Source organism: Crocodylus porosus, unplaced genomic scaffold (assembly GCF_001723895.1).
Source record: "Crocodylus porosus isolate Cpor-Errol unplaced genomic scaffold, CroPor_comp1, whole genome shotgun sequence".
NCBI classification, from domain to species: Eukaryota; Metazoa; Chordata; order Crocodylia; family Crocodylidae; genus Crocodylus; species Crocodylus porosus.
Window position 1 is genome coordinate 270,505,174 of NW_017728886.1, and position 11,550 is coordinate 270,516,723.

Genomic DNA, 11,550 nt, shown 5'->3' on the forward strand with positions numbered 1-11,550 from the left:
ACCAGGTTGGTCTGACAGCTAATGAACCCGTGTTGGTTGCCCCTAAGCATAATCTCCCCCACCCCCCCCGGCCCCTTGTGGACATGTGCCAGCATAATTCTCTCAAAAAGCTTGCCCAGGATCGAGGTAAGACTAACTGGCTTATAGTTCCCTGGGTCCTCCTTTCTCCCCTTTTTGAAGATGGGGACCACGTTGGCCTCTTCTAGTCCTCTGGCACCACACCAGAGCACCGCGAGTGCTCGTACAGCCATGCCAGGGGTCCTGCAATGACTGCAGCTAATTCCCTCAGCACTCGGGGTGGAGATCGTCTGGACCCGCTGATCTGAATACATCCAGTCCCACCAGAAGTTCCCTGACTAGATCCACCCTGACCCTTGGCCTGGGTGCGCCTCCCCTGGGATCTAAGGGGGGCCCAGATGAGGGGGGGTGGCTGTTCCAGTCCCTGCTCAGGAAAATGGAGGCAAAGAAGTCGTTAAATAAGTTAGCTTTGTCATCTGGTGTGACGACCAAATTTCCTAGCGTGTCTTGCAGGGGCCCCATGTTACCCGGGTTTGCTGTCAGCAAACCTCCTCGCCTCTATCACTACCCCTGGGGAAGGAGGGGGGAACAAGCAGGGACCCCACTGCTCCCACCCCACCTGCCCCAGCCACTGGTTGGCAGTGCAGAGTGACACTGGGGCAGGATGGGGCCAGGCCAGGGGATGTGCAGGGTGCACTGATCTCCAGGTCTCCCTTGGCTCCATCCATCCCCTGCCCAGAGAAGCACTGACCTTTCCTTGGGAACGTGCAGAGCCCAGGCTCCCACTGGCAGTCTCTGGGTTTCCAGGCAGTGCCTTCCCCAGAGAAGTGGGGACTGTCAGCGCCCAGCCCAGCTGCCTGCCTTGGGCTTGGATCACATTCTCCAGTCCCCGAGTCAGGGCAGGACTTACAAAAATAGCTCTCCAGCAGGGCTGGGTGGCTGGTGACTACAAGGGCAGCTGACGGGCTCCCAAATTCCTGCTGGCCTCCTCCCTGCCCCTGCACCGTGCCCTCCCCAGCAGCAACAGCAGAGCACTGGCTCATGCAGTTCCTACAGGGTCTGAAGCCGGTTCCACGCTGGAAAGCTGCGGCACCATTGTGCTGGTTTGAAGGGTGAATGGGACTCTGCCACAGCACGGCACAGGGGTAGGCAGCTCCTGAGGTGTGCTGGCACCTAAGGCTGACTTTGGCAGGGAACTGGCATATGCCCCAACACCCAATGCACTCAGGACAGGCTGTTGCATAAGGAGGCTCCTGGGGTTGCTATCAGCAAACCTCCTCACCTCTATCACTATCCCTGGGGAAGGAATGGGGAACAAGCAGGGACCCCACTGCTCCCACCCCACCTGCCCCCGCCACTGGCTGGCAGTGCAGAGCGCCACTGGGGCAGGATGGGGCCAGGCCAGGGGACGTGCAGGGTGCACTGATCTGCAGGGTGCCTTGGCGCATCCACCCGTGCGAGTGTTGACTCCCCACCCCACAGCAGTGGCTGCTGCTGAAGTGCATTCCTGGGCTGGGCTCCCGTCCCTCCCCTTCCATTCTCATGGGTTATTTTTATCAGTCATGCAATGGCTTCTATTCCCGGCGACAGAAGATACTGGTAAATCTGTGTCTTCACTCCAGCCCTGCCCAAGAGAAGGCCCCTTCCCTGCGCTGGGGCTCCACAGAAGCAGCATGGGGCTAGTGCCTCCCGGGCCATTGGCCTGCCCAGGGTAGGGACCAGTGCAGCCAGGCTCTCAACCCCAGCCAGCAAGAGCCAGATCTGATAGCCAGAAGCCAAACTGAGAGAGCCCAGAGAGAAGTGCTGACTGCTAACTAGCCAGTGGGGCACATTATGCAGGAGAGAGATGGATCCTCCGTGCCCTTTTCTAGCAGACTGAGGAAGCTGCAGCTGGATGCAGGAGTCCCAGGCCAGGGGCTCCAGGATACGCCACGCAGGAAGGCAGGTGGGTGGGCATAACAGCCCCCTCCAGCATTAAAGCCTATGAAGGGGCTGCCTCCTCAGCATGAGTCCACTGCACACGGCGCCCAACAAAGCTGGTGGGCACAAGTCCAGGCTGGGGCCTGCGTGCTGCTGGGGTAAAACCCCCAGGGCTGCACTTTGAAAAGTGAGAAACAAATGGGGCTACGGACACCCTTGCAAGGTGCTGGCCTGAAGCTCGGGAGGGACCCAGTGCTGCCTTGGCCCTTCTTAGCACCTGCAGGGACACAGGACAGCTGAGGGAAGACAGGACCAGGCCTGCCCCCGCCCCGATGCTGCTGCTGCTGCTGCCTTCTCGCATTCCAGGACAGCAGCCTGCTCGGCCCTGCACTCCCAAGCTCCCCGGCTGGGGCAGGGGCCACAGGGCAGCTGGCCCCCAGCAAGGCACTCACAAGCCATCCAGCAGAGACAGCTGCTTACCCTGGGCTCCCCCCGCGCTACTTCCAGCTGCCCGGCCACATGGAGAGATGTTAAAAATACCTGGGATTCTTCCCGGATGGGGCGTCACTGTGCAAGTGAGTGACCCCAGCAGGAGGGTGGGGGCAGGGGACAGAAGGCCCAAGATGGGTGGCTGGCTGGTAAGATATGGAGCAGGTCAGTGGGAGAAGAGGAGGGAGGCAGGGCTTAGGGGCAATGAGGATGGGGGTGATGTAGAGATTGGGCAGACAGAGAGGCAGCTCCAGGGCAACAGAAGGAGCAGTGGGAACTCCCCGGTGCAGGGAGCCAGGCAGAGCAGAGTGACTTCAGCTGCCCCTGCAGCGACCTGTGTCCCTAGCACCCCCACTTACAGCACGGGGGACTTTCTGTAAGCCACTGCTGGGCAAAGCCGCGAGGGTCCGATAGTCCAGTCTCAGGGGTTCGCCAGTGATGTTCTGGAGAGAGAAAAAACACAGAGGTCAGGCCAGGAGCCAGGCAGAGGTGGCCCTGTGAGGGGGCTGGGCAGCATCGACAATCTCAGCCTCATCTCCAGGGAAATGCTGCCAGAGTTTCCCACTTCCTGTGGACACTGCCCTCCCAGAGCCCAACCACTGCTGCTTGGGGAAGCCTCCGCGGCACTGGCTCAAATGGTGCTGTGGGCAAGATACTGGCCCAGTGCCCCCAGGAAATGCCCCTGCCTGTGCCCAAGTCCCCTCATTCCTCCTGTCTCCTCCCCATGGGCAGGGCCCTGCATGGGGATATCGGCTCTGCCCACCTGGGCAGCACAGACCATGAGCCCTGCCCCGCACTCCTCACCTCAGCCTCCTCCTCCAGCTGCTGTGTGGCTGCCTCCCGCTCCCTGCGCATCCTCTCCTTCCAGGGGACGGGGCAGAGTCAGAGCAGCATCCAAGCAGCACAAGCAAAGAGAGAGGGAGAGCTGTCAGCACAAGCAGCCAGGGCAGGGACAGGGGCAGAGACACCTATGCACAAGCTGGGCCAGCAGCAAGAAAAGGCAGCAGGACTGAGCCCTGCCACGAGCAAGCAGGGCTGTTCCTGCAGGATGGACTGTAGGAACGCAGACGCAGTCCAGCCTGGCCATGCCAGGGAGTGGAGCCCAGCCCTGGCAGCACAGCTGGTGTCGGGCATGACACCATTCTGCCCAACACCTCTGCACCTTTGGGCTCTGCTCGTGCTAGGAAAAGCCTGTTGAATTCCCTACCGGGCCCGGTCTTTTCATAGTAGTCACAGCTCAGTGGCCAGTGCCCTGCAAGCCAGCAAGGCTTGGTGAGGACCAGGGGAAGGAAGCGCACAGGACAGGGGACCCTGGGACTGTGCTTGCCATGGAAGCGGGATGGGGTCACCCAGAGACTCAACCACAGTGCGTGGTGGAGCAGCCAACACAACACCAAGTTTGCTTGCTTTGGGCGCTGCCAGGGGGGAGTCTCCAGTGGCTGGTGCTTGAGGCACAGGAGGAAGGACAGCACCCGGCAGCTGCGCTGGGGCAAAACTTGGGCCCAAGGAGGCAGGGGCTCCCCAGGGAGCAGAAGTAGGAGGTCCAGGGAGGTAGGGGTTCCCCAGGGATGTGGGGGAGGTGGGGGGTGGGCAGGGAGCCAGAGGCTGCTCAGGAGGCTTGGGAGGGGGGTGCCCAGGGAGGCAGGGGCTCTCCAGGGGGAAATCCATTTGCCATTTCCTTCTGCCGTCAGGTGGGGCAAAGCGGTTTGTCCCGCATGGCGCTGTGGTCAGCAGAGACTGCTGTGTGCTGCAGGCAGGCTGGGTCCCAGGCACAAGGTGCAGGAGGGGTCCATGGGCAGGTCCCTGGCCAATGCTCAGGCGGGGAAGGGGAACGGCGGCTGTTTCCACTCACACCATTCTGGGTGGTGCCTTTCTCGGCTGCCAGAGGACCCTGAGGAGGCATCCATGGGCAGAGCGGTCCCTGCCTGCAGGAGGGACAGGAGGCCTGAGACAGAGCTCCCGTGTCTGCTGCAGGAGGGCAGGGAGCCATGGCTGAAGCCCCCAAGGGTCAAACACCAGCTTCACCCAGGCAGGTCCTCGCTGTGGCTCTGGGAACTAGGAAAGGAGTGCAGAGGCTGGCTGCCGTCTGGGCTGCGCCTGTGCAACACTCTGATGCTGGTGGTGCAGCCCCCGGGTGTCTGTGCTGCTTAGATGTGGAGGCTTGTCACTGGGTGCCCCAGCTCCGACTGCTGCAGGCTTGAAGGAACATCGTGCTGATCCCCAGGCTACTGGCTGAGTGACTCTGGCTCTGTGGGCTTCTACGGCAAGCCACACAGCAGCAGGGTGGACCAGGCTTTGGAGGTGCCACAGATGTGATTGCCTTCCAGGATCCGGCTGATGGTTGCAGAACCACTACAGTGGGGTTGGGAAGCACCTGCACCATGCGGCCGTACCCTGCGACTCTGCACTGGGACACGGCCACAGGATCCAGGTGACCCAAAGGCCACATGGAAGTCTTGGCAACCTGCACCCAGCGCCAACCGACAGAGGTGGTGACTGGGGAGAAGGAATGGAGGGCTCCCCTGAGCATGTGCCCCCAGCTCCCCCAACAGGGAAGCTGTCAGTGCCCTGGAGGAGGAACAGCCAGTCTCCCTTGCAGGCTGCATCCATGCAGCCTGGGCCTTGCATGCATTCAGAGCTACAAGGGTCTCTGCAGACAGGAAATGAGGGGGTGATGCAGGTCAATGAGGCCAGTGGGAGCAGTCGTGTCAGGAAAAGCTGTGTCGTTTCTACCAGGGAATCTCATATCTCACATAACCTCCCATCTGGAAGAAAGACCTGGGCTTGAGAGCGCCCAGGACGCTCATGCAGGGGGGTCTCTGCAGGCTGCAGTATCGGCTCCAGCCTGGGAGAGGCTGCACGCACAGCAGGTCATGGAGAAGCAGTCCTGTTGCCAGCTGGGCCGTAGCAGCTAGTTATGGGCTTAGGGAGACTGTTCCTCGGTGGCCTCTGGGATGTGCTGTGACTGCTTTATGGCACTTCAGGAAAGGAAATAAGTTTGCATGTGGGATCTATTGAGGTATCACTCTCCTTACAACAGCAGGGAAAATCCTTGCCCACATCCTCTTGAATCATTTTCTGCCTCTTGCTGAGGAAGTCCTGCCAGAATCTCAGTGAATTTCAGACCATCCCATGGGGCAACTGACACGATCTTTGTTATCCCCCAGGTCCAAGAAAAGTATCAGGAACAACATCATTCGAATCTGAAAGGGGCTTCCAAGGGAGGTGGTGCTCTCCTCTACCTTGGGGGTCTTTAAGAGGAGGTTAGACATGCACCTGGCTGGGGTTGTCTGACCCCAGCGGTCTTTCCTGCCCGAGCAGGGACTCGGACTTGATGATCTTCTGAGGTCCCTTCCGACCCAAACATCTATAAATCAGGGCCCACATATGGCCTTCACTAACCCTACTGAGGCCTTTGCCTCCCTCAGTTGTGAAGCCCTGTGAAAAGTACATTAAGGTCCTGAGGCTTCATCACAATCAGGTGACTGTGACCGCTCTGTTGTGGACCAGGACGACTGTCAAAAAACGGAGAACAGAGTTGGGGCAATGACATGTCCTGGCTTGACCCCAGTTCAGATCGACTGAATGGATAGAGGACTGTTCAACCTGGGACGTTTTCACTCAAAACCAAAGTATTTAAAACAATCATCCTTGACCTTCAATACACTGATGCCTGCATCACCCTTGCGTACCCAGGAAAACCTCTGGGCCATGCTGGATCTCTTGCAGAAGCTGTTGAACTCTAGTCTTCTTGATGCTGAGAGAGAGAAGCCCGAAGTGCTCTGGCTCCCCAGACTGCCGTTTGGGGAAGGAAAGACCTTGGAGGCAGTTGAGCATTTCCCCTAACTCAGCAGCCACATCTCTCAGAGAGTGAACACTGATGAGGAGATCCAGAATAGGATCCAATGCACAAGTGCCTCCTTTGGGAAACTGTTTCAGCCTGTCTTTATCGATCACTATCTCCAGAAAGACACTAAGATCCATGTCTACAATTCAATCATCATCCCCACTTCTCCACAACGGATGTGAAACATCGGTGACCTACCATCATCATCTCAAGAGCCTGGAGAGGTATCCCCAACAATGCCACTCAAAAAGCCTCTGCATCCAATGGGAAGATCACTGCACAAGCTCCAGTACCCTTGCTGAAGCCAATGTTACCAGCATGGAGTCTGCAATCCTGAAGCTCCAACTTTGCTAGACCAGGTACTGTGTGTGGATGCCTAACTCTTGACTCCCAAAACAAGTGCTCTGCTCCCAGCTAAGTAACAGCCCAAGATCTCATGGCAGGCAGAGGAAACACTACAAAGACGTGTTGGAGGCAGAGCTCAGGGAAACAGGTGCCAGCATCAAGAGCATCAAGTTCAATAGTACTGAAACCTTAACCACGCAACAGACCATTTCAAGGTAAAGTGTTTTGCCCTTTAAGCAAAGAGAGTGGAAGAAGGAAAAAGAGAAGAATCCTGGGCTATGGCCTACTCTCCCCTGCAGAAAGATTGATCTGTGGGGCTCCAGGATTGGACTCTTAAGTCATCTCAAGACCCACCAATGAGCTGTGGTAGAGATCATCCTCGCATTGAGGCACTGCCATCAGCTCTGTCCAGGACAGGCCTGAGACCAAGGCGCTTCTGGGAAGCGGGACATACCTGGAGTAAGAGCCTTCCCATGGCACCTACGCAGAACCTGCTCTCAGGGTCCTTTCCTGAGGGGGAACCCGCACTGTCCAACAGGCTTCTTTCCTTTTGGAGAGCCAGGAGGAAGGATGGAAGAGGAGGATGATGTGGGGTGGAAGAGTGTCCACAGACGGTGGCCAAGGTTCACTGAGCATAAATGATCCTGCATCAGAAATTGCAGAGGCGAATGGGGACTAGATCCGGGGGAGGTGGGGTTGCTGAGAGGTGGAGAACTGTGAGGAACAGCAAAGAGCCCTGCCCCTCCACTGAGGGCAGAAGCCAGCTAGAGACCAGCTCCAGAGTGGGCTGATGCTGCATCTGGGCCTGCACCCCATGCTGCAGTCGGGTGCAGCCTGCTTCCAGGGGTGGAACAAGAGCTTCTCAGACCCTCGTATCTCCCAAGAGTCACTGCTAGAGAACCCCTCCTGCGGCCATGCTTGTACTGGTGACCAAGGCATTGCAGAGTGGTCTGAGCACACCTAGGAAGCAGCTGTCAGCATCCTGTCAGCTCCTTGTCCTCTGGCAGGGAGTCCAAGATGAGGCTCAAAGGACTCCCTGGTCCACAGCTGTACCAGAGCATGGTGAATTCCTGCCAAGGGCACCAGCTGACCTCCTGCATGTCAGAAGGCATGGCGCGGGATGCTGCATTGCCTGTGATGTTTCCCCTCGCTGCCAGTGCCACCAAGCAGTGGCACAGATGGGACAGGATACCGCCTCTCTGCCATGGCGGACATAGGCCGATGGACTGAGATGGCTGGGTAAGCTGAGCTGGTAGGTAAGGCCGCTTTATACAAGCATGCAGCACTTCCACTGTCTTGCATAGACAGGTGTGTGGGCTGAAAACACTGCTGAGACTGTCGGCCACTCTAGTGACCGGTGGAGATGGGCAGGGGTGCAAGTGCCCTAGGGGGTCCCTGGCTCTGAAGGGCTTTTTCTTTTTCCTGTAAATCCACAAGCTGCTCACCTGGGATGGACAGGAACTTCCCCTGCTGCAACTGTGACGTTACACACCTGGCCTCCTCTGGCCCCACCATGGCCCCTTCTGGCTTCCTCTAAGGGACAGTAAAATCCACCAAGGAGACCTCCTTTAGGAGGGATGAGGAATTTGTCCCATGCACCGCAAGACCCTGGAGGCCCCTGGACAGGGACGAGTGGGGCAGGCTCCAGGTCCCAATATGGCCCTAACCAAGCTGCTGGCCTACCCAGGAGAAGAAAGGAGATAGGAGGGAGCCCATAACTGGGAAGCCTCCTTCTTCCTTGGCCCTCAGATCACTCCATAAAGGAGCAGACTGTGGCCACACACCGAACAGAGGAAGAAAGGGCTGTTCACTGTTTTCAACCGAAGGTCGTTTCATTGCATGTCTAGAATCACCAAGTGAGCAATGGTGCTAAAGGAATAACATGCCCGTGCTCCTACCCCTCACTATCTGCTGCCACTGCCGTGGTCCAGATCCTCAAGGCAATAAAGGATCAGGTCTCAGCTACCTCAGGGAATGCATCTCTGTCTACCCTGCCTCGGAGAACTGTGCTCCTCTGGGACAACGAGCATCAGAGCCCAGGGTGAAGCAAAAGCAGGGACAAGGCACGTGTAGCTGGGGGATGCGGCAATTGGGTGGATCCAGAGACTGAGCCCCTGCAGGAAAGGCTGTGAAACTCTCTTATCAGTCACAACTTTTCCACCACCACTGGATGGGCATCCCCAGGATCCACCACCTCTGTCTGCTTTGACCCTCAAGAGACCTTGCTCCACACAGACCTCTCTGTAATGCTGACAGGAGAGCTAGAGATGCTCCAATGGGCACCGCAATCTGCTCTATGCACTATGCACCAGGACAGACAGCCAGGCCAAAGCCTGGTTGAGATGAGGCTGAGAGGTGCTTTCTCATACAAGCACCTGCAACTGCATCTCCCTCCTATAGACGAACTGTGCGTTCCCCTAGTGCCGTGTCCCATGTCCCCTGCAGTAACATACAGAGACTAATCAGCCTGAAGCGGCACTGACTCCAGAGAGCACGGCCCCCTCTGAGCCAGGTCCTGCCTTGTGATGGAGGCAGAAGCAGAGGCCAGAACCAGGTCTAGTCGGACACTACAGGTGCTGGGGAGTGCACTGCCTGAGGACAGAAGCGGCACAGGGCGAAGGCAAAAGCAGCAACAGAAACAGGCAGATGGGGCTATGAGGAAGCAGGGAGGGCTGAGGGCACCAAAAACAGGAGCATCCCCGTGCTCCAGGGGGATGGGAGCGGGAGCTCCGTCTAGGGTGGTTTGGGGCATCTCCGGCAGGGCTGGCAGCCTGGGCAGAGATGCTGTCAAGGGCAGAATGTGGGTGCGAAACAGCTCTCACCACTTTCTCCATTTCTTCTCTCTCCCACTGAGTCGCCTCCCTCACCATCTCCATCTCCTGGAACAGAGGAGAAGGTCAGTGCCGTGTCCTGGAGGAGGCTGAAGAGCCACCTCTCTGAGGGAGGCACTAGCCTAGGGAACAGCAGGCACAGGGAGCTAGTGGGAAGAATGGAGTTTGCTACTGGGGAACTGGCCTGCCCTCAGTGCAGGCTCCTCAGGCCAAGGCAGATGCTGCATGTTTTGGAGGCTGTGGTACCCTGTACTGGCTCCCCAGGCTGAGGAAAAAACCCACCTTCTGCAGGATTTCCAGCTCCTCGGGGCTCAGGTCACGGTCAATGGAGGAGATGCTCTCTAAGCTGTTCTTGCGCCCAATTCCGGCAGCAAAAGGGTTGGCAATGATTCCTGGAGACATCTGCCAAGGGAAGGTGTGCAGCATGGTGAGAACAGGCAGTGTCCTTCACTGCCAAGGTCCCATTTTGGGGATGCTCCCATGTGCTTGCCAGGGTCCTGGGGCAGTCACCCCTGGAAACCCTTTGCCTCCCGCCAAAGACGCAGGAAGCACTTATGCTCTGGACAGGCCCTCCCCTGGGAGACTGCATACAGCTTTGGCCACCGGAGTTCAAGGCAGGCGAATGCAGGCTGGAGCAGAAAAGGGCTCCTGGGATAACCAAGGGACTGGAGCACCTGCCTCCAGATGAGACCACAGGCTGGTCTACAGAACAGGCCTCTGCTGGCAGATGCAGCTCCCAGGAGGAGCAGCCAGGGCACGTCCATGTCCCCGTGGCACTAGCTGTGCTAGCAGAGCATGCAGGGAGACACCGGCTATCACAGAGGCTGAGGCAGCTGGCAGAAAGCAGAGGCACAGCCACGTGCACTTTCTGCGTAGCTGGGTGGTGGCAGGAGCCCAGTCACTCACAGAGGGAAGGGTCCCGCTCTCGCAGGAGGCCGCAAACATGATGTGCTTGCAGTCCACTACTGGAACAGCAGTGTGCACCATGCCTATGACCACTTGTGGGAAATGGGGGCTGGAGGGGCAGGATGACACCAAGGAGGCACCAGGAGAGGAGAGTGCCACTGAAAAGAAAGGAGGGTGCTGGCACCAGAGCACCTGGGTGTCAACTAGGCAGGAACACATTTGGACTGGAAAACGGGAAAACCAATGGCAGGTCAAACCACTGGGGCAGGGAGGGTCTGGAGTAGTTGGCCAGGGCAGCAGGGGCAAAACATCCACGCTGGTCAAAGACAAGTGTCATAGTTGTTGGCATCAGAAGGGATCCGAGCAGATCAACAAGTCCAACCCCCAAAGTCAGATGTTATTACCTGAACAGGGACTTGAACCCTGGACCCTGAGGTTAAAAGTCTGAGGGTCTACCAACTGAGCTACCCAGGCTCAGATAAGGGACCTGATGGGCCCTGGTTAGTTATTGAAAGCCCCTACAACCAGCAGCAGAGGCATGACCTGAAGGGTCCATCAGAGACCTCTTCCTGGCCTATACTTCCCCCATCCCAAGGGCACCAGCCCACAGAGACTCCACCGCTCTCCTGGGCACCACAGGTACATCCAGAACAAGCAGCAACCTCCCAGCCCTCTGGGACAGGGCCAGTCCAACAGAGGCAGGGGTCACACTGGCTCTGGGGAGCAGCCCATCCACCCTGGGCACTGGAGCTGCAGCCCCTGGGGTGCAACTTCTAGACTCTTGTGCTCAGGACCTCCCAGCCACACACTGAGATCTCTCTCCTGGAGTGCCACATCTGGCAGCCAGAGCGCCGTTCACTGCAGTTGCTCCTGTTGTTCTGGGGCACAAATACCTGAGAGCTTTCCCCAAGACTGCTGGGGAAAGATCTGAAGGGCTGCCATGAAGAAGAGGGGAACCTCTTTTCTCCCCTGCAGAAGGCAGAAGTTAAAGCAATGGCTTGAAGACAAGTGAGCAAAATGCTGCCTTGCATCCATAGATGCTTCTCATGCAAATCCCAGGATGTCATTCTCCCATTGTACTCATCCTTGGTGAGTCTGCAGCTGGAGTACTGTGTCCAGTTTTGGGCTCCACAATTCAAAAAGGATGTGGAGAAGCTTGAGAGAGTCCAGAGGAGAGCCACGTGCATGATCAGA

The 11,550-nt window shown here is 57.9% G+C and overlaps 1 protein-coding gene across 9 annotated transcripts in view; it reads right to left on the bottom strand.

Moving 5' to 3' along the window:
* The window catches only part of SCRIB (scribbled planar cell polarity protein), a 125,657-nt gene that overhangs the window by 31,674 nt on the left and 82,433 nt on the right, over window positions 1-11,550 (bottom strand). For 6 of the 9 annotated variants that reach the window (XM_019553820.1, XM_019553839.1, XM_019553857.1 and 3 more), the window contains 4 exons: window positions 9,733-9,852; window positions 9,442-9,498; window positions 3,232-3,288; window positions 2,787-2,870 (listed from right to left, as the gene is read on the bottom strand). In XM_019553820.1, the coding sequence (XP_019409365.1) occupies window positions 2,787-2,870; window positions 3,232-3,288; window positions 9,442-9,498; window positions 9,733-9,852 (318 nt within the window). The remainder of the gene's footprint in view (window positions 1-2,786; window positions 2,871-3,231; window positions 3,289-9,441; window positions 9,499-9,732; window positions 9,853-11,550) is intronic. The other 3 variants (XM_019553865.1, XM_019553803.1, XM_019553811.1) reach the window with 2 other exon arrangements.